The following is a 23,696-nucleotide window of genomic DNA, read 5'->3' on the forward strand; positions in this document are numbered from 1 at the left end:
CCCGCATAGCGACTTTAATCCGTGCAAGAGGGCGGATTGTTATGCGAAATGATCGGTATGCGAATGAATTTTCCCCATAAGAAATAATGGAAATCAAATTAATCCGTGCAAGACACCCAAAAGTATGAAAAACAAATTTTTACCACTTGAAATATACATTTTCCTACACACAAAGAGAAGGATACATGCACAATAGTAGAGTAGTACATGCACAATATATATTGTGCATGTACTACTCTACTAAATGAAGAATAAATGACACTTACCTTTATTGAAGATGCAGCAATGACTGATGAGACACTCTGTCCTGGGAGTGCCTTTTCCTCCTGAGTACTGTAGGTCCTGTTTGGCATTTTCTTCCAGAACAGGCCTTATCACACTGTGTATGCCACTACGATTCTTAAATCTCTCAAACCAACCTTTGCTGGCTTTAAATTCACCAATATGAGCACTAGTTCCAGGCATTTTTCCCTGTTCACCTGGGTGTTAGTCGACTGGTGTGGGTTGCATCCTGGGAGACAAGATTAAGGACCCCAATGGAAGTAAGTTAGACAGTCTTCGATGACACTGACTTTTTTGGGTTATCCTGGGTGGCAAATCCTCTGGGGTTAATTGTTTCTTGGTATTCTCAATAAGCCACACCAACAACGGTGCTACAGCAGCAGCAGCAGCAGCAGCTGACAGTGCTACAGCAGCAGCAGACGATGCTACAGCAGCAGCAGACGGTACTACAGCAGCAGCTGACGGTGGTACAGCAGCAGCAGCAGCTGACAGTGCAGCAGCAGCAGCAGCAGATGACGGTGGTACAGCAGCAGCAGCTGACGGTGGTACAGCAGCAGCAGCTGACGGTGGTACAGCAGCAGCAGCAGCTGTACCACCAATAGTAGCGATGGTTGATTGGGGTTTATTATACAACCTGGCCAGCTCGGAGACATGCACTCCACTTTCATACTTATCAATGATCTTTTTCTTCATCTCTATAGTAATTCTCACCCTTATTGCTGTAGGGTTGGCACTAGAAGCTTTCTTGGGGCCCATGGTCACTTATTTTGCAGATAAAATCACCAAAAACACTGTAATAATACGAAATGTTCCGATTGTATGCTTGGATGTTACCGCGGAGGCTGGCTGGTAAACAATGCCACCGGTGGCACATGTGAGGCTGGCTAAGGGCGCACATTGGACGCGTCTCAGACGAACAGCGGTGAGCGGGTTTTTGAGCGGTATGCGAGGCAAATTTTTTGCGATAAAAGCGAGCGATATGCGGATTAAACGTTATGTGATGCCGACGGTATGCGGGGGTCCACTGTATACATTATATATATATATATATTTTAACAAACCGGCCGTAGCCAACCAAGGCGGGTGGCCCAAAAAGAAAAACGAAAGTTTCTCTTTTTAAATGTAGTAATTTATACAGGAGAAGGGGTTACTAGCCCCTTGCTCCTGGCATTTTAGTCGCCTCTTACAACATGCATGGCTTACGGAGGAAGAATTCTGCTAGACTGCTCACGGCGCCTGTGTGGGGACGTGGACAGAGCGGGCGGCAGACAGGTCCCGTACCCAGCGGTCCGAAAATAGGGGCTCATTCGATAATAGGGACACAGTTTGTCCGAAAAAATGGTCCTATTTTCGAAACATTTGATATGTGATATGTTCGATTTTTGAGGTTCCACTGTATAAATAAAAATAAATAAGCTGGTGTCCCTGCTCAGCTAGCAGTAAACACATACCTGAGTGCTAGCCAACTGTTATGGGTGGAATCGTGGTTAAGGTTTAAGGCACCACAATGAAAATAAGCAACAGTACTAGGCTTTCTTGGGTTATCCTGAATCAACACCCCAAACAGTACTCATCTTCTTTAAGACAATAAATGGAGGGTTTTAAGACACCAAGCAGCCTTGGAATAGGATGATCCAATGCAAGTAATTCAACTTCATCACAAATATATACTCATTCCATTTCTTCAACATACCTTATTGCCAAGTTCTTGTGCAAGAGCAAGAGCAATTGCAGTCTTGCCTGTTCCTGGAGGACCGGCAAACAGGGCTGCTCGACCAGACATTCTCTTTGTGCGGATCAAGTCAACGAGGTAACCCGCAGCCTGAAATTATTAATATACATTAATGAATGACACAAATGAGAAAATGACATACATACATACTATATATATATATATATATATATATATATATATATATATATATATATATATATATATATATACACCTACCATCCGACTTACGACCGATTTCAGTTCCGTGAAACCGGTCATAAGTCGAAATGGACTCAAGTCGAACTTTACTACTGAATATCAACATCACATTTTTGTAATGACTTTATTTTATTGTTTTATTTTGGTATTTCATGTTTTACTTTACTTTTTATGCTGTTAGTACTGTATTTTATACTGCAAGGTTTAGGCTAAACACTGTGTACAACACAAATAGTTGTTTATTTCCCAGAAATTTGGCATAAAAAACATGGTCTAAGTCAAGTGGTCGTATGTTGAGCAGGTCCTAAGTCGGATGGTAGGTGTGTGTGTGTGTATATATATACAGTAAGGCCCCGCTTTAAGGCGTTTCGCCTTACGGCGTTCCGCTAATACGGCGATTTCAAATTATGACCAAAATTTGCTATATGGCAAGCGGTCTTTTAAATACAGCGCCCCCCACCCGGTTTGTTTACATTTTCCGTGACCACATCTATTACGTCAGGAAACTTTCCAAAATTTCAAGTGTTTTAAAGTTACTGCATATTTTATATGTACTCTGATAATTATACTTGTGTGTACCTGTACCTAAATATACTTACACACTGTGCTGGTGTGCAGGTACACATTAAAATCGCTAAGTCTCTCTCTACTCATGACGTCAATACTACGTAATAATAATCACTCTTGGGCACACAAGATGTCTTATTTTACATCAATATAGGCATTTTCATTAATCAATCTATGATATTTTCCTCAAAATTATATATGAAACCCATTACATAGCATATAAACATGATATATACACTCAGAATAAAAATTGATGTAAATATGAGATTTGTTTACAAAGCAGCTGTGTAGGTGGTGTCAGAAGAATTACGTTTTCTCTAGTCAAACACTGGGGGGTAACTGTAGAAAAATATTCTTTTCGTATGCCTTTATGTATAGCAATTCACGACCCTTGTGGGTTTAGCACTTTTTATAATAATAATAATAATATTATTATTATTATTAATATTAATAATAATAATAATAATATTATTATTATTATTATTAATACTAATAATAATAATAATAATATTATTATTATTATTAATATTATTATCTTCACTCTAAAAATGGTGTGTTGCTGTTTGTTTATTCTGAACTAACTTGTACAACTTGTACACAATGTAAGAGTATTTGTATTGTGAGGTAATTATTATTATAATAAAAAAAATATTGAGGTAAATGTTTTACAAACTCTTACAAATGGACATGAATGAACTAAAAGTAGACACATATTAATACGCATTTATTTCGCCTGACCAAGTGATCGTCCACTACCTGTTCAGTTTGTGTTCTTACATTGTCTCAACTCTGTATCTTGTTCTCTCTCTCGTTTACTCTTTCGTTAACTAGTTGGCTCTCATTGACGATGGCGTCTAAGGTTAGCTGTAATAAAAGGAGAAGTCGTACGCTTCTTGCTTTAAGTGCCAAGTTAGAGGATGATGGTGTGCCATTCTGATTTTATTCAATAAACACCCTGCCACTCGCCTCTCACACATTAATATTAATATTTTAAGGTAAGTAATAAGTGTACTCTGTGTGTATCTTACCTTTTATTGTGTTTTTAATGCCTATTTCTATTGCTAACTTAATACAAGTTAGTGTAAACTTGTTGTCTGGCATTTATTGCATATTTTATGTGCTCTGATAATAATACTTGTGGAGCCGGGTGGAGGGACAACATTACGTTTTCTCTGCTCAGCCATCAGAGAAAACGTATATGAATCTGCGTTTGGCCCAGCCACTCCCCCACTCCGATTTTGTTTACAATTTTCGGCATAAATTATTCATTACTTCTACCTTCGTTTATGATGGCATCTAAAGGTAGTTAGAAATGATTAAATTCAGTGAACAAGGCATGTCAATGTTAATAATATGGCTCTGGGCCACAGCGTAGGTAGCCGGTAGGTATAGCCCAGGCCACACCTACCGGCTACCTATACTGACTTTATACAAATAAATACTACTCACCTCTCTTCCTATATTAAGACTACACATATTTTAAGGTAAATAATGAGTGTACTGTATGTGTATTTTACCTCTCTGGGATGTTTTAAATATCGTATATTAAGTATGAGACGGGGAGCCAGTGCTACCTACACCTGGGCTACCTGCACCTGACTTCCTACAAATAAGTACTACTCACCTCTCTCCCTACATTAAGATTACAAATACTTTAAGATAAGTAATGAATTTACTGTGACTGTATTTTATTTTGTGTGTTTTTAATGCCTAGTTCTATTACTAACTTAATATAATTTAGTGTAAACTTGTTGTCTGGCATTTATATGCATTTATAAATGGAAAAAATGGAGTTCTGCCTTCCAGCGACGTCTGCTTTCCGGCGACAGCCTGGAACCTAAGTGGGGCCCTACTGTATATACGTATATATATATACATATATATTTTTTCAACAAGTTGGCCGTCTCCCACCGAGGCAGGGTGACCCAAAAAAGAAAGAAAATCCCCAAAAAGAAAATGCTTTCATCATCATTCAACACTTTCACCACACTCACACATAATCACTGTTTTTGCAGAGGTGCTCAGAATACAACAGTTTAGAAGCATATACGTATAAAGATACACAACATATCCCTCCAAACTGCCAATATCCCAAACCCCTCCTTTAAAGTGCAGGCATTGTACTTCCCATTTCCAGGACTCAAGTCTGACTATATGAAAATAACCGGTTTCCCTGAACCCCTTCACTAAAATTACCCTGCTCACACTCCACTGGCCGATTCCCACCAAAGCAGGGTGGCCTGAAAAAGAAAAACTTTCACCATCATTCACTCCATCACTGTCTTGCCAGAAGGGTGCTTTACACTACAGTTTTTAAACTGCAACATTAACACCCCTCCTTCAGAGTGCAGGCACTGTACTTCCCATCTCCAGGACTCAAGTCCGGCCTGCCGGTTTCCCTGAACCCCTTCATAAATGTTACTTTGCTCACACTCCAACAGCACGTCAAGTATTAAAAACCATTTGTCTCCATTCACTCCTATCAAACACGCTCACGCATGCCTGCTGGAAGTCCAAGCCCCTCGCACACAAAACCTCCTTTACCCCCTCCCTCCAACCTTTCCTAGGCCGACCCCTACCCCGCCCTCCTTCCCGCACCTCCTCCTAACTTCCAAACTACGAATTCTCTGAATTATATTCACACCACACATTGCCCTCAGACATGACATCTCCACTGCCTCCAGCCTTCTTCTCACTGCAACATTCATCACCCATGCTTCACACCCATATAAGAGCGTTGGTAAAACTATACTCTCATACATTCCCCTCTTTGCCTCCAAGGACAAAGTTCTTTGTCTCCACAGACTCCTAAGTGCACCACTCACTCTTTTCCCCTCATCAATTCTATGATTCACCTCATTTTTCATAGACCCATCCGCTGACACGTCCACTCCCAAATATCTGAATACATTCACCTCCTCCATACTCTCTCCCTCCAATCTGATATTCAATCTTTCATCACCTAATCTTTTTGTTATCCTCATAACCTTACTCTTTCCTGTATTCACCTTTAATTTTCTTCTTTTGCACACCCTACCAAATTCATCCACCAATCTCTGCAACTTCTCTTCAGAATCTCCCAAGAGCACAGTGTCATCAGCAAAGAGCAGCTGTGACAACTCCCACTTTGTGTGTGATTCTTTATCTTTTAACTCCACGCCTCTTGCCAAGACCCTCGCATTTACTTCTCTTACAACCCCCATCTGTAAATATATTAAACAACCACGGTGACATCACACATCCTTGTCTAAGGCCTACTTTTACTGGGAAATAATTTCCCTCTTTCCTACATACTCTAACTTGAGCCTCACTATCCTCATAAAAACTCTTCACTGCTTTCAGTAACCTACCTCCTACACCATACACTTGCAACATCTGCATGTATGTATATGTATATATATGTATATATATGTATATATATATATTTATATATATATATATACATATATATACATATATATATATATATATATATATGGATAGTGAGGCTCAAGTTAGAGTGTGTAGGAAAGAGGGAAATTATTTCCCAGTAAAAGTAGGCCTTAGACAAGGATGTGTGATGTCACCATGGTTGTTTAATATATTTATAGATGGGGTTGTGAGAGAAGTAAATGCGAGGGTCTTGACAAGAGGCGTGGAGTTAAAAGATAAAGAATCACACACAAAGTGGGAGTTGTCACAGTTGCTCTTTGCTGATGACACTGTGCTCTTGGGAGATTCTGAAGAGAAGTTGCAGAGATTGGTGGATGAATTTGGTAGGGTGTGCAAAAGAAGAAAATTAAAAGTGAATACAGGAAAGAGTAAGGTTATGAGGATAACAAAAGGATTAGGTGATGAAAGACTGGATATCAGATTGGAGGGAGAGAGTATGGAGGAGGTGAATGTATTCAGATATTTGGGAGTGGACGTGTCAGCGGATGGGTCTATGAAGGATGAGGTGAATCATAGAATTGATGAGGGGAAAAGGGTGAGTGGTGCACTTAGGAGTCTGTGGAGACAAAGAACTTTGTCCTTGGAGGCAAAGAGGGGAATGTATGAGAGTATAGTTTTACCAAGGCTCTTATATGGGTGTGAAGCATGGGTGATGAATGTTGCAGCGAGGAGAAGGCTGGAGGCAGTGGAGATGTCATGTCTGAGGGCAATGTGTGGTGTGAATATAATGCAGAGAATTCATAGTTTGGAAGTTAGGAGGAGGTGCAGGATTACCAAAACTGTTGTCCAGAGGGCTGAGGAAGGGTTGTTGAGGTGGTTCGGACATGTAGAGAGAATGGAGCGAGACAGAATGACTTCAAGACTGTATCAGTCTGTAGTGGAAGGAAGGCGGGGTAGGGGTCGGCCTAGGAAAGGTTGGAGGGAGGGGGTAAAGGAGGTTTTGTGTGCGAGGGGCTTGGACTTCCAGCAGGCATGCGTGAGCGTGTTTGATAGGAGTGAATGGAGACAAATGGTTTTTAATACTTGATGTGCTGTTGGAGTGTGAGCAAAGTAACATTTATGAAGGGGTTCAGGGAAACCGGCAGGCCGGACTTGAGTCCTGGAGATGGGAAGTACAGTGCCTGCACTCTGAAGGAGGGGTGTTAATGTTGCAGTTTAAAAACTGAAGTGTAAAGCACCCTTCTGGCAAGACAGTGATGGAGTGAATGATGGTGAAAGTTTTTCTTTTTCGGGCCACCCTGCCTTGGTGGGAATCGGCCGGTGTGATAAATATATATATATATATATATATATATATATATATAAATATATATATATATATATATATATATATATATATATATATATATATAATATATATATATATATGTATGTATGTATGTATGTATGTATGTATGTATGTATGTATATACAGTGGACCCCCGCTTAACGATCACCTCCTAATGTGACCAATTATGTAAGTGTATTTATGTAAGTGCATTTGTACGTGTATGTTTGGGGGTCTGAAATGGACTAACCTACTTCACAATATTCCTTATGGAAACAAATTCGGTCAGTACTGGCACCTGAACATACTTCTGGAATGAAAAAATATCGTTAACCAGGGGTCCACTGTATGCATATTTTTTTTTTTTAACAAGTCGGCCATCTCGCACCGAGGTAGGGTGGCCCAAAAAGAAAAAAATCCCCAAAACGAAAATACTTTCATCATCATTCAACATTTTCACCTCACTCACTCATAATCACTGTTTTTGCAGAAGTTCTCAGAACACAACAGATTAGAAGCATATACGTACATATAAAGATACACAACATATCCCTCCAAATTGCTAATATCCTGAAACCCCTCCTTTAGAGTGCAGGCATTGTACTTCCCATTTCCAGGACTCAAGTCCGGCTATATAAAAATAACTGGTTTCCCTGAATCCCTTCACTAAATATTACCCTGCTCACACTCCAACAGATCGTCAGGTCCCAAATACCATTCGCCTCCATTCACTCCTATCCAACATGCTCAGGCACGCCTTCTGGGAGTCCAAGACCCATTGGAGTCCATATATTATCTTATTAATTCAACCCTAGCAGTAAGATACAATAGGAATCGATCATGATCATAACCTTTTGGTGATCCTCAAAGAAGTATTTGCTTCGTGTATTATGAGTGTGTTGCAGCTCACCAGGAAGTGTTAAATCATGATTAATACTGTTTTTGATACATACAGTATATAAATTAAAACGAGTGAATGTTATGCTGCGCAAGTTTAAAATTTTGGAAGACGAGAGTAGTCCAGCACCTGTTTCAGTGAAACTTTTATGCTTAGTTTGCCCAAAATCCTTTGCATAATAAATTTTTCTTTTCAACATTGAACAGAAAATGTATCAATTTGTGTTTGCATCTTAATTGTATAAAAACTATCAAACTTATTGCAAACCCATCTTATGTAACTTTCTAGACTGTATATGTTTCTTATAAGTGTCAATATACAGCAGATTAGAAAAATGTACAGTGGACTCCCGACTTACGATATTAATCCGTTCCAGAGAGCACACTGTAAGACGAAATTATCGTAAGTCGAATTAATTTTCCCCATAAGAAATAGTGGAAATCAAATTAATCCGTTCAAGACACCCAAAAGTATGAAAATTTTTTTTTTTTACCACATAAAATATACATTTTCCTACACACAAAAAAAAAGGATACATGCACAATATATATTGTTCATATACTAGTGTACTAATTGAAGAATAAATGACACTTACCTTCATTGAAGATGTGATGATGAGTGTTGAGACACTGTGTCCTTGGGGTGCCTTTTCCCCGAGTAATGTAGGTCCTGTTTGGCATTTTCTTACAGAACAGGCCTGTTTCATCACAAATGAACACATGTTGGGGGATGAATTTTTCAGCTTCACCATGCCTTATCACACTGTGTATGCCACTATGATTCTTAAATCTCTCAAACCAACCTTTGCTGGCCTAAAATTCACCAATATGAGCACTAGTTCCAGGCATTTTTTCCCTATTCACCTGGGTGTTAGTCGACTGGTGTGGGTCGCATCCTGGGGGACAAGATTAAGGACCCCAATGGAAATAAGTTAGACAGTCCTCGATGACACACTGATTTTCTTGGGTTATCTTGGGTGGCTAACTCTCTGGTGTTAATTGTTTCTCGGTATTCTCGATAAGCCACACCAGCAACAGTCTCTCCACATCTTTGAGTAGTACAGCTGACCGTGGTGCAGCAGCAGCTGACCGTAGTGTGATAGTATTTCAGTAGCATTTCTCACCCTTTTTTTCACAGGGTTGGCACTAGAAGCTTTCTTTGGGTCCATGGTGGCTTATTTAGCAGTTACAAGCACTAAAAACACTAGAATACAAAATTTATCGAATGTATGCATGCAACCATCTGCCCTGGCTTGTAAACAATGTCACACTAGCTCAGCTGAGGCGCTCAGGCCAGACAGCCACGTTCGGGACGAATGATGTAAGTCGAGTTTTTCAAAGTAGATCTGGGTCAAATTTTTATGCAGACAAGCATCGTAAGTCGGTTTTATTGTATGTTGAGGCCACTGTAAGTTGGGGGTCCACTGTATGTATGTTTCTTGATGTATTAGGTTTATTAAGATTAAAGTCAATAAATTACACATATCATCTTTGTATCACCTGTCAAAAATACTTTAATACCTAATACAGGAAAATAAAATGTGTCACAGGGGATACAATATGTCACGAGGGACATAAAGCATCATGGATAACTTAATGTGTCACAGAGATCATAATGCATTACCTAAGACATAATGCATCATGGGTGACAATGTGTCTAGGAAGATGTGTTAAGGGGTATAATGTATCATTGGAATATAAGGACAGAAATGCTAATCAGAATTAACCCTTTGAGGGTTTTGGTCGTACTAGTACGTCTTACGCGTAGGGGTTTTTGACGTACTAGTACGCATAAATTCTAGCGGCCTCAAATCTCGCAGGAAAAGGCTGATAAGCCTAGATGTGAGAGAATGGGTCTGTGTGGTGGGTGTGCGCAGTAGGAAAAAAATCTGGGACCCAGTGGTGCATTGTGGGAATGCCATCATAGTACACAATTTCCACCGTGCCCTGCGGTAAGAAGTTCCTCACTCCTCGGCGAATTGGGACACTTTTGTTCCCCAGTGACAGTTCTAATACAGATGGAAGTGACAGTGAAGATGAGTTTCAAGGTTCTGGTGAGGTTTTGACCGAAACTAATGACCATAATATGGGTAATAGTGAGGAAAACCCAGACAACCCACAGCCTTCCACCTCTGGTGCTGGGCCGTCGTTCAGTTGTACCAGAATCAAAGAGGAAACTCCTATTTTCCAAAATCCCAGACTCAGATGTGAGCATTGGTGATGATAATGATAGTGATTATGAACTACAAGCTCTTCAAACTTGTTCCAAGAATGGAGGAGGAGGAGGAGGCAGAGGAGGAGGAGGCAGAGGAGGAGGAGGCAAGAGGAGGAGGAGGCAAGAGGAGGAGGACGAGGAGGAGGACGAGGAGGAGGACGAGGAGGACGAGGACGAGGAGGAGGACGAGGAGGAGGAGGACGAGGAGGAAGAAGAAGAGGAGGAGGAGGAGGAGGAGGAGGCAGAGGAGGAGGAGGAGGCAAGGAGAAGGAAGAGGAGGAGGAGGCAGGGAGGAGGAGGAGGAAGCGGGGAGAAGGAGGAGGAGGAGGAGGAGGAGGAGGAGGAAGGAGGAGAAGAATACGTAATGATAACAATAATACATAATAATAATACATAATAATAATAATACATAATAATAATAATACATAATAATAATAATACATAATAATAATAATAATAATAATATGTAATAATAAATGTTCACCCATGACAGTAACAAGATAAGGGGAGATAACATCTGATAAGTGCTGACGTTTGATGAGGGTAAATGAGGGTAGAGCTGATGCCAAAAGATGAGATGAACATCGCCCTCCCTTTGTTTTTGCTGGTATACTAACATTTCTGTCTGTCTATTTGCCTGTCTGTCAAGCTCCCTGTCTATCCATCTAGCTCTCTGTCTCAGAGAGCCACAAGACTGCGTCATCACTTTTACTCACATCTTCAAGCAGAGTATAGCACTTTGTCTGGGTTTCTTGGGTTATCCTAGGTAATTTATACTATGTATACTTGTATTTATGTGTACCTGTGAGACAGAGATAGACAGACAGATAGAATGAGGGAGAAAGATAATTAGATAGAATGGAGGAGGGGAAGCAGCATCCGACCCCATTGTTTTGACAGGCCGGAGGGGGAAAGAGTAATGAGCCAATATGTCACTTTGACAGCTGCCGACTCCTTGTAATTTACACTATGGACGAGGAGAAGAAGGAGAAGGAGGAAGAGTAGGGGGAAGAGGAAGAAGAGGAGGAGGAGGAAGAGGAAGAGTAGGAGGAAGAGGAATAAGAGGAAGAGGAGGAGGAAGAGGAATAGTAGGAGGAAGATTAGGGGGAAGAGGAGGAAGAGGAAGAAGAGGAGGAGGAGGAAGAGTAGGAGGAAGAGGAAGAAGAGGAGGAGGAGGAAGAGGAGGAGGAGGAAGAGGAAGAGTAGGAGGAAGAGGAAGAGGAAGAGGAAGAGTATGAGGAAGAGTAGGGGGAAGAGGAGGAAGAGTAGGGGGAAGAGGAGGAAGAGGAAGAAGAGGAGGAGGAGGGTGGAACACTAGTACACTGGTACTGGTACACTAACATTTCTGTCTGTCTATTTGTCTGTCTGTCAAGCTCCCTGTCTATCTGTCTATCCGTCTAGCTCTCTGTCTCAGAGAGCCACAAGACTGTGTCATCACTTTTACTCACATCTTCAAGCAGAGTATAGCACTTTGTCTGGATTTCTTGGGTTATCCTAGGTAATTTATACTATGTATACTTGTATTTATGTGTACCTGTGAGACAGAGATAGACAGACAGATAGAAAGAGAGAGACAGATTGAAAGAGATAGAATGAGGGAGAAAGATAAAACACCATTGTGTATGACACCATGTTTCAGAGTTCCACAAGCTGCAGAACTAATAGGAATATGTTCAGTGACTGTATATTGGTATATATATTATAGAACAATAATAATAAACAATGTTTTGTATTGTTTGTTTTTGTAAACAAGTTTTGTAAACAATATATTGATAATTATGTTTGTGTGCTTATTGTGTTGTATACAACGAGTGTATATATGTACATTGCACCTTACTTTGGTCTCATAGGCCACATAAGTTATGTGAAAAAATAAAATAGTGAAAAAAACAACAAACCTTCAAATACAAGTAAATCAAAGTTTACCGGGTGAGCGGCAGTCGCCGCTGTTGCCATACGCGGCTCATTTTCTGCAAACTTCATGCATCCATATCTCCGTAAGTATTGATGGTAAATTTTTTTTGTTTATCCTATAATGTTTAGAAAAAAAAACTCTATTTTTTCATAAGAAAAAATAATTTTTTTTTTTTTTGAAATTTGGCCGACCCTGAGAACGAGTTTCGGAGAGGGCCTGTCGACCCTCAAAGGGTTAAAAAAGTTTTCCAATTCATTTATGTCAATTCTGTAATAGGAAGACCAGAACTGAGCAGCATGATCTAAATGAGGCCTAACTAAAGATACATAAAGCTGAAGTGTAACCTGAGGACTTCTATGATGTACAGTTTGCATCATAAATATGTACACTAATAAGTACATTTATTTTTATTTTATTTATTTTATGTCTTTGCAAACAGTACATTGAGATTTTATATTTACAATAGTGGGTTGCAATGCAAAGAGAGCCTCTATCATGCCTAGGCATTATGGGCCAACTTAACATTATTGGCTTACAGACTACTTAACACTAAGGATTTTATCATAGTTGTACAGTAGGATAGTAATTATTTCATAGTTGAACAGTAGATTATTAATTATAAGTGAATTAAATTTGTACAAGACAAAGGATATATTCATATACAGTGGTACCTCAATAATCGTCCATAATCCGTTCCTGGAAGTGGGACTATTATCGAAATGGACGATTTACGAATCAATTTTCCCCATAAGAAATAATGTAAATTCAATTAATCCGTTCCTGACACCCAGAAGTATTAAAACAAAAATTTTTTTTACATGATATATAGATGTAGTACATAAACAATACAGTGGCACATGATGAATTAAACATTAACAGAATAACACTTACCTTTATAGGCAATTCTTCTTTGTGTATGGAAGACTGGAGAAGGAGACTGATTGGATGATTTACTGTTTGGAAGGGGAATCCCCTTCCATCAACACCTCGGGTACCAATTGCTTTTCTGGGGTTACTTCTCTTCTCTGTTTCTTAACGCCACTAGGACCACCTTAGAGTCGCTGGAGTCCTGTCTCGCAAAAAAAACTGTCCAGAGAGCTCTGTTTCTGGCGTCTCTTTAAAACTTCCCTAAAATGGGCCAAGACTCTGTCACTGTACAAGTTGCCGATATGGCTTGCAACATCCTTCTCTGGGTGATGTTTCTCCATAAATCTTTCCATCCTACCCCACATTTCAAAAATCTCCTTAATTTCTGAAGAAGGCACCTTCCTCCATCTCTCTTCCTCTTCCTCTGCAGCAAGATTCAGAGCTGCAATCTGTTGCTCTTCCTGCTGAAGCTCTTGCAGCTCCTCAGTGGTTAGCTCTTCGTTGTGGTCCTCCACCAACTCTTCCACATCCTCCAAACTCACATCCAACCCCATGGAACTCCCCAGTGCCACAATAGATTTAACAACTGAGATAGGCTCATCAGGGTCAACCCCAAACCCTTCAAAATCCCTCTTGTGTACACAATCTGGCCACAATTTACTCCAAGCAGAGTTCAAAGTCCTGGTAGTCACTCCCTCCCAAGCCTTACCTATAAGGCTTACGCAATGGAGAATACTGAAGTGTTCTTTCCAAAAATTTCGTAGGGTCAAGCAAGTGAGGTCACATTCAAGCACCTTTCAAACATTGCTTTGGTGTAGAGTTTTTTAAAGTTTGCAATGACCTGCTGGTCCATGGGCTGGAGGAGAGGAGTGGTATTCGGGGGCAAGAACTTTACTGTGATGAACCCAAACTCCTTCAAAATTAGGTCATCCAAGTTTGGAGGATGAGCAGGTGCATTGTCCATTACTAGGAGGCACTTGAGATCCAATTTCTTTTCAAGGAGGTAATTCTTCACACTAGGGCCAAACACTTCATTGAACCACTCGACGAAAATTTCCCTCATGACCCATGCCTTACTACTAGATTTCCAAAACACACACAATTTACTCTTCATAACATTGTTTTTCTTGAACACTCTGGGATTTTCAGAATGGTACACTAGTAATGGCTTCACTTTGAAATCCCCACTAGCATTAGCACAGAACATTAGCGTCAGCCTGTCTTTCATAGGCTTATGTCCTGGCAGCGCCTTTTCTTCCTGAGTAATGTAGGCCCTCTTTGGCATTTTCTTCCAAAAGAGGCCTGTTTCATCACAATTGAACACTTGTTCAGGTTTCAGTCCTTCACTGTTTATGTACTCCTTGAATTCATGCACATATTTTTCAGCCGCCTTGTGGTCCGAACTGGCAGCCTCACCATGCCTTACCACACTGTGTATGCTAGTACGCTTCTTATATCTCTCAAACCAGCCTTTGCTGGCCTTAAATTCACTCACATCATCACTAGTTGCAGGCAATTTCTTTACCAAATCGTCATGCAACTGCCTAGCCTTTTCACAAATAAGTGACGTCATAAGACTATCTCCTGCTAATTGTTTCTCATTTATCCACACCAATAATAACTTCTCAACATCTTCGAGTACTGGTGATCTCATTTTTGTCAGCATATTCACCCCCTTTGCAACAACAGCATCCTTGATTTCCTTTTCTTGGCTATGATGGAAGATATGGTTGCATGGGATTTGTTATACATCCTGGCAGTTCGCCCACATGTACGCCACTATCATATTGTTCAATGATGTTTTTCTTAAATTCAATCGTATTTCTCACCTTCTTTACCAAAGGCTTGGCACTAGGAGCTTTCTTTGGAGCCATGGTAGCTTATTTAGCACTTAAATAACTTGCATGCACTAAAATAAACGGAATATTATGAAATATTTCACTGGAGCACGTGAGGGGACCGTTGCTCAATGGTAAACAATGGCACACTGGCTGGGAAGGAAAGGCCGAGGCAGCTCAGAGCGCGAGTACGCGTCCGGGACGAAGGACTATTAGCGAGTTACCGGACCATTTGCAAGACAATATTTTGACGAAAAAACAGGACTATTTCCGAAATGGACGACTTTCAGGCCGGACAATTATTGAGGGACCACTGTTTATTTATTTATTTATTTATTTCCAATTTGAGCACACATACAGAGGTACAAAAAATACAGATAAGAGCAGCATGCCAAAGCCACTTATACTATGCATAGCATTACGGGCTGGCTTAAAATTAACTTAAGATTAACTAAGCAATGATGAAATCAGTGATAAAACATTAATGTAAACAGATTACTATAAAGCACAAGTGAGTATTACAAAGACAGGTCATATGGTTGCATTCAGTTAGGTAGTGATTCTGTTAGGTAGTGTATTTAAAAAATAATAAAGTTAGATTGGGTTTTAGGTTTAACATTTATGTGATATAATTGTGAGAAACATTTAAGATATACAATTTATAAGGTTCAGTTATTCAGTATTTATTTGGTTTTGGGTGAGTAAGTGATCTTTGAGAAGAGACTTGAATTTATAAACAGGTAGTGTTTCTTTTATATTTACAGGTAATGAATTCCAGATTTTAGGGCCTTTTATGTGCATTGAGTTTTTGCATAGTGTGAGATGGACACGAGGAACATCAAAGAGTGATCTGTGCCTTGTGTTATGGTCATGTGTTCTGTTGAGGTTGGCAAGGAGATGTTTGAGGGGAGGGTTAATATCAGAGTTAAGTGTTCTATGTATGTAATAGGTGCAGTAATAAGTATGGATGTTTTGTATGGTGAGTAGGTTTAGTGTATTGAATATTGGTGGAGTGTGCTGCCTGTAGTGAGAATTTGTTATCATTCTAACTGCAGCCTTTTGTTGGGTAATTAGTGGTCTGAGATGGTTAATTGTTGTTGAGCCCCATGCACAAATTCCATAGGTGAGATAGGGGTAAATAAGAGAGTGATATAGGGCCAGGAGGGCTGACTGTGGAACATAGTACCGTATCTTCGATAGTATGCCTACAGTCTTGGAAATTTTCTTAGAAATTTGATGTATATGTGTATGAAATTTGAGTCTATTATCAAGGTGGAGTCCTAAGAATTTTCCCTCTGTTAGTTTTGTGATAGGTGATCCGTTTATCATTATGTTAAGAGGGACATCTGTAGCTCTGTTACCAAACTGAATGAAGTAGGTTTTGTCAATGTTTAGTGTAAGTTTGTTAGTCCTCATCCAGGTAGATATTTTCTGTAATTCGGTATTTACAGTATTGACTAGCGTGACTGGGCTCGGGTGAGAGAAGACGTATGTAGTGTCATCTGCAAATAGTGTGGGTTTGAGTAATTGTAGTCTAAAATGTTTTTTGTGAAAACAATGGTTCAATTATATTCCTGTCAACAATGGATAAAAGGTTCAAAGTGATTGTTGAAGTTATGATGTGGGAATACATAGGTGAGTATGTGTGTACTGAGTATTTAGCATTTAGTCTAGGGTGATTAGGTGGCTTTTGAGAAGATTCTTAAACTGATTTTCAGACTGGGTTACTTTAACCCTTTCAGGGGCCGTCCCGTAGATCTACGGCTTTACGTTCTGGGTTCAAACCGTAGATCTATGTCATGAGCTCAGCTCACTCTGATAAACTGTGAGTGGTACATTTGGGCCTAGATATGAGAGAATACATCTATGTGGTATGTGTGCACCACATAAAACAGATCCTGCAGCACACTGTGTATAATGAGAGAAAAAAAACTGAAACCATGATTTTTCTATTAAAACAGCGACTTTGCAGTGTTTTGTCATATGTTTTTTATAGTTGTATTTGTGATTTCTTGGTCTCATTTGATAGAATGGAAGACATATTACAGAAATAGAGATGATTTTGATTGGTTTTAGCATTAGAAATGGCTTGAAACTGAGCTCAAAATAGCAGAAATGTTAAATTTTTGCCGATATTCAAGAGTAAACAAACAAACGACCTCACACGTCTAATACACGCCAGCTGGTGGGTCTAATATGCATTCACAAATATGGTGATGATATTTATACAATTATTACAGTATTGCATAACAGTAAATCTTCTATTTTTTGGTGTGAATAAAAATTCATTATGTGAATAAAAAATCAAAATGGAATTTATTTGTAAAGCCTCAAAATGTAACTAATGAACAGAGGAAATGTTAGTTTAGTTCCAGGAATACCTACATTGTTTATTCTGGACCCTATTTTGAAATTGGAATATTTTGAACTTTGTGTTAAATTGGCCAAATTAACAATTTCCGATCACTTTAATTTGTAGTTGAAACAGTTGACTTGGTGATTTCTTGTGCTCAATCGATAGAATAGAAGTAATACTAGTGAAATAGCTAAGAATTTGGTTGACTGGAATAATGTAATTGGCCTAAAATGGGAGTCAAAGTCGGCAAAATCGCCGATTCGTAAATATCGCTGACACATCAAAATTTGCGAGAGCATAATTTCGTCAATTTTCCATCAAATTTCGTACTTTTTGTTTTATTACCTTCACAAAAAGATTCTTTACCATTTCATAAGAAAAATAACAAATTTTTTTTTTTGAAAATTCTTGGACACTGGTGCACCACTTCAGATTTGGGCCTTGGACTCTGAAGGGGTTAATATCTTCTGGTAATGAATTCCATATTTTAGGGCCCTTTATGTGTATAGAGTTTTTACACAGTGTGATATGGACACGAGGTATACCAAAAAGAGATCTGTATCTTGTGTTGTGGTCATGTGTCCTGTTTAAGTTGGTGAGGAGAAGTTTGAGTGCTTCATACCTAATTTTCCCTCAAGGATAAATATTTTTCATAAATGTGAGACCCTCAGGGGTTGCTGAGTATCTGAGTGCGGGAGAATATTAAAGAGTGGGACCTCAGTTATCATTTAGCCTTTGTGGAGGAAGTGGTGTTATTGAATATTTCCTCTCCAGCATCCATTAGTACTTAGATTTTATTTTTCACCAATTATTTGTGATTGTGGTGTATGGCCTACAGATTATACGTGGTAAACTAACAGAGATAATAACGTTGCTTAAGGCAGGTAAAAAAAAAAATTAGAGAAATTGCCGCTTGTGAGTGTGTGAAAATATGGGCTGTGCAGTAATGGCTAATCATTTCCATGACAGTAGTGGTGTGGAGATTATGGCTATTAAGCAGAGATCAGGTCTGTTAGTCCTAGGGCATCTGAAGTGGAGTGGAGAATGATCCTACATTAACTGCATTTAAGTTGAACTAATTAAATCCCCAATTGCTAGAAAAGTGTAGTGATAGGGCAGTACAGTGCTAGCTGCAAAAGTTGGGGTGTTGTAGTTTTAGGGCTGTGTGCAAGCCACTTCTCACTGCTAGGGTAGAGCAAACTGAGTGGTTTGTTTCATAAGAAATATGAGAAATGAGATGAGGAAAAGTGAAAGTCAGTGGTTTGGAGCGATATAGTCACTTTCAGTGTAAAAATGGGGAGTTAGTGATACTGGAAAAGAATGTTTCGATAAATAAAGACTGGTATTCAGAACTTTTAGTAAACCATTTGCCTTAGAGTTTCAAGAGGAAGGGTAATCCTATGAAAAATTAGTTTGATTAACCCATAAAAATTTCATAATTATTTTTTTTTTAAACATTTTATGGTGAACATTCTCATTATTCCTTCATCAATACTGTTTATGTAAATTGTGAACAGAGGACCAAATAGTGACCCCTGTGGAACAACACTCGTAACATGTTCCCATTCTGATTTTTTGCCGTAAGTGCAAACTCTGCTGGCAATAAGTCAGCAATACAAACTGGATAACAGGATAAACAGGACTCAAAGAATGACTCTCCCACAGAGGGTCCGTCGTTTTATACATAAAGATGATTACCATCGACCCATGATATTGAGCAACCTCCCTGATGAAGAAGATTGGGTAGCACCAGAACCCTTCTATGTATACTGAGAAAATCATCGCTCCCAATTAGGGAGACATCTTATATAACAATCTAATGTAAAAATTATGCTATTTACCATGGCTGGACACCACCTGTAAGAAGCCATTGTCACGTAATTCTATAAACTGGCCAGAAAATTATTGCCTTCATTGTCGCATAAATATCCGTTGTGCAATCGCAAAAAAAAAAAAAAAAGCAATTGCAACTTGTATAATTACTACCAATTTAGAGTCATGTACTTATATATCTGTTATATCTATGTGACTCTGATGGGTTAGTATTATACCCCTTAAAGAATATCTTATCATTTCACATACACTTTTTAAATTACACCAAAGTGGTTGGGCCACTTACCTTTTATATCCTACCTCTCTCCCCCCTCCCACCCTTTTCCAATATTTCCATCCTTACCCATCCTTCTTCCTTACCCATCTTACCAAAGCTCTGGTCATAAGAAGAAGGTAAGAACTGGTTTGGAACAAATAGTTGTAGATGAGTGGAACAATCCATCAAGTGGCTCAACTGAAGCTAAAACATGGGAGAGCCTTAAAACCTGGCTGTTATTATTATTGTTATTATTATTATTATTGCATATGAATGGTATACAATACTGACAAGATGAAGAATCAGACAATGGATGGTGAAACGTCTACATATTAAAGATATCCAGATGTTGCACGTGTGTCTAGTTATTATTATATTCGTGGGGGAGCACTAAACACACAGGGTTTATACAGTGCCTGGGTTAAAGGAAGAAATTCACATTCGATCCAAGGGAAGGCAGCAAATTAGTATAATTCCTTGGATCAAGAGCCCTTCTGGGTTACACTAGGCTGAACAAGAAAATAACACTGGGGAGTGTTAAACCCATAGGGATTATTCAGCGCCTGTGGAGGGGGGATGGAATGTAAGGCATTTAGGCTTAATTTAGGGAATTGAGCACAAATCCAATTCCCTAGATCAAGAGCCCTTCAGCAGCATCAAAGAACCTTCCTAAAGAAGAGTTAGTCAAGGAGCTGACTATGAGGTGGTATGGGGTGTATAATAAAGATATTAAACTGCTTCTCTTATGTTCACGTGGTTGTGGCATTGAACAAATGTTCATTATTATGAAGAAATCCAACTTAATACTCTACATCTAGTTCTTAAGTAACATTTAACCCTTACAATTATTATTATTATAATCAAATAAAGCGCTAAACCAACAAGGGTCAGGCAGCAGCTTTATAATTAGTAGCCCCAAAATGCACTGCATAATTACTTTTTGTGCCTACAAATGTACTAATTCATGTAAACTACATTATTTATATTGCATAATAAAATAAAAGGAATGTTATTATATATGGTTTAGATTATTGATTAAAAAGAAGCGCTAAACCCACATAAATGGTTTAGAAAACTAACAGAAGAAACTCACAACAACGTTTTGGTCCAAATTGGACCATTACTTACACTGACTAGTTAATAGTAAATTATTATTATTATTATAACTAAGCGCTAAACCCATAAGGGTCATACAGCGGTGAACAGAAATGTCGTCACAAGTTTTATTCTCCCATGTGCGGATTATTTGTAATTGTTTTAGTCACGGTATTGTGACTATTGTTTAATATTATATTGTAATCCAAACTAAGCGCTAAACCTACATGGGTCATAAAGCAGTGTTATAATGTTAATAATAGTGTGGGTGACTGACCTCCCTGGCCTGAGTCTGGCCCACCAGTCCAGCAGCTGATGGTTCTGCTGTACCATCTTCCCTCACTCCCAGACCCTTCACGTGAGAGTGGGCATTAATTCTCTGAGTCTTGGTGGTGCTCTTCACTTCCTCAATCTTCATTTTCATCCACTTCCTTGGACGTGAAGCTCACTAACACCAAGCCTCGTGTCACCTTGTTGTTGTTTGGGTTATAAAGGTCCACCACGACCTGAGTCGTACTGACTCAACCCTTAATACCAACAATTAAGAGGCGCCTGAGTTTTCCTTTATTTATTTTTCATTTGGACGTGATAGACATTATTATTATAAACGGGAAGCGCTAAAGCCGTAGGATTATACAGCGTCTGTTGGGGGGAAATGGAAGGTATTCAGGGTTAATTTAGAAAACTGGAGCACAGATCCAGTTTCCTAGATCAAGAGCCCCTCACCAGCATCAAGGAACCTCCCTTGAGGGTTAGTTTAGTTTAATATGTTTATTATGCACCCCATACCCATCCTGTGGGCGGTAGTCAAAAGATTACAGAGGTACATAATTGGTCCAGGGACTGGACTCCAAAGTTTTGATAGCTGAGCAAGTTACAGAGGTAATGAACTCACAATTTACAAAGGTAATGAACTCACAATTTACAAAGGTAATGAACTCCAGGTAAGTCTGGTCACAATCATGACAAGTTACAAAGGTATTTACAGATTACAGAGGTACGTAATGGGTCCAGGGACTGGGCCCCCAAAGTTTTGATAGCTGAACTAGGTACAAAGGTAATGAGCTCACAAGTTACAAAGGTAATGAATTCTGTAGAATGGTTACTTACGTTTATACTTTGGCTACAATCATGAACAAATTATAGAGTAATGAGCAATTCACACTTCCACACCCGGTCACAACTGTAATGAGTTATTGGTGCAAATATTGATTGTTGAGTCACACACACCACACACACACACACACACACACACACACACACACACACACACACACACACACACACACACACACACACACACACACACACACACACACACACACACCCTCCGCCACTTGACACCTTAGCCTTAGCCACCTACCCCTCCCCCAAACCACCTAACCCCTCCCCAAACCGTCTAACCCCCGCCCAACAACCTCCCTCCCTCCAATAACCATCCTCCCCCTCCCCCATAACCATCCATCCCCTCTCTCCCCCAAACCATCTAACTCCCTCCCCCAAACCATCTAACTCCCTCCCCCAACTATCTCTGCCCCTCCAATAACCATCCTCCCCCTCCCCCACAACCATCCATCCCCTCTCCTAACCGTCTATTCCCCTCCCCCTAACCAGGATGAGGACAAGGGGCTCCAAGGACGAATCTGAGAGGGAGGAATGGGAGATAGAGCTCAAAAAAAGGGAGGAAGACTGGGGAAGGAGACTAGATGAGCTGGAAAGGAAGATGGAAGAGAGGTTAGCAGCAGAATGCAGAAGGTGGAAGCAACAGGCCACAGCAGCAGAAATCAAGATAGAGAGATTAGAAGAGGAGCTGAGACATCTGAAACAGCACAGAGACAAAGATATTACAGAAGTAGCATCGGCAATGGCTACATCGAACACAGACAACAGGTCCGAAGGAAGCATGGAAACTAAACTGTATGCAGAGGTCCTGTCAAACCCACATGGGGCCAAAACAAAGACAGGGAGCACTCTAGGACAGAAAGAGAGGTTGGAAGACATTGATGGAACTAGGACATGTGCAAGGACCTTACCAGATACCTGTGGGGGCCAGGAGCAAGTGAGCAGGAAGGATAAACCAAGAACCATAGGGGCCATAACGAGGGAAGGGACTGAAGGAAGGAACACTCCACGGGAAGGAACTAAAACACATCAGAGGATGCAATGGGAGTCACAGTGGGAGGTGGAAAGGGAGAGATCCGTGTTTGTCTATGGGCTAGACGAAGCTAAAGGGGAAACTTATGATGAAAGAAAGCAGGAGGAGAAAAAAGCGATTGAAGACATCATGAAGGTGATAGGCGAGGGGGACATGACCCAGGTGGCAAATTTTCGGAGAATTGGGTGGTTCACAAAGAAAAGGAATCGGCCTCTCAAAGTAATTTTCAAGGCAGAATCAACCCGAACCATGATCCTGCAGGAGAAAGCACGGCTGAGAGGCAAGCAGGAGTTCCGGAGTGTGTACCTCGACCGAGACAGAACACAGGACGAAAGGAAGACAATGAAAGAGAGAGTTCAAAAACGAAAGGAGAAATGGGAGGAAATGAAAAAGGAGAGCAGAATAACCCAGGATCAAATGGAAGGACAAGCGCACCCCCCAGAAACACCTGCAGAAGGACTCCAGCCACGACACCCCCAAGGCAACTGAACATTCCAAACCAACCATCACACACCGATCCCTCTGTTTCCACCCCCCGCACCACAGTTACAGTATTAGAACAGAAGTTGAAGGTTTGGTACACAAATGCAGATGGATTAACGAATAAACATGAGGAATGGCAAGAAAGAATCAATGAGAAGTCCCCAGACATCATAGCAGTTACAGAAACAAAACTCATGGAGACAATAACAGATGCAATCTTCCCACAAGGATACCAGATCATGAGGAAAGATAGAAGGGGTAGGGGGGGAGGTGGGGTTGCTCTGCTCGTAAAAAACAGATGGAAA

At 40.0% G+C, this 23,696-nt stretch overlaps 1 protein-coding gene across 1 annotated transcript in view; it reads right to left on the reverse strand.

The window, feature by feature from the left end:
* The window catches only part of pont (RuvB-like helicase pontin), a 97,256-nt gene extending 75,990 nt beyond the window's left edge, over window positions 1–21,266 (reverse strand). The window contains exons 1-2 of the mRNA XM_070095271.1: window positions 21,031–21,266; window positions 1,976–2,104 (exon numbers count right to left, since the gene is read on the reverse strand). Coding sequence (XP_069951372.1) covers window positions 1,976–2,104; window positions 21,031–21,177 — 276 coding nt within the window. The 5' untranslated portion in view covers window positions 21,178–21,266. The remainder of the gene's footprint in view (window positions 1–1,975; window positions 2,105–21,030) is intronic.
* Between the last annotated feature and the right edge of the window lie 2,430 nt (window positions 21,267–23,696).

Source organism: Cherax quadricarinatus, chromosome 49 (genome assembly GCF_038502225.1).
Source record: "Cherax quadricarinatus isolate ZL_2023a chromosome 49, ASM3850222v1, whole genome shotgun sequence".
Classification (NCBI taxonomy): Eukaryota; Metazoa; Arthropoda; class Malacostraca; order Decapoda; family Parastacidae; genus Cherax; species Cherax quadricarinatus.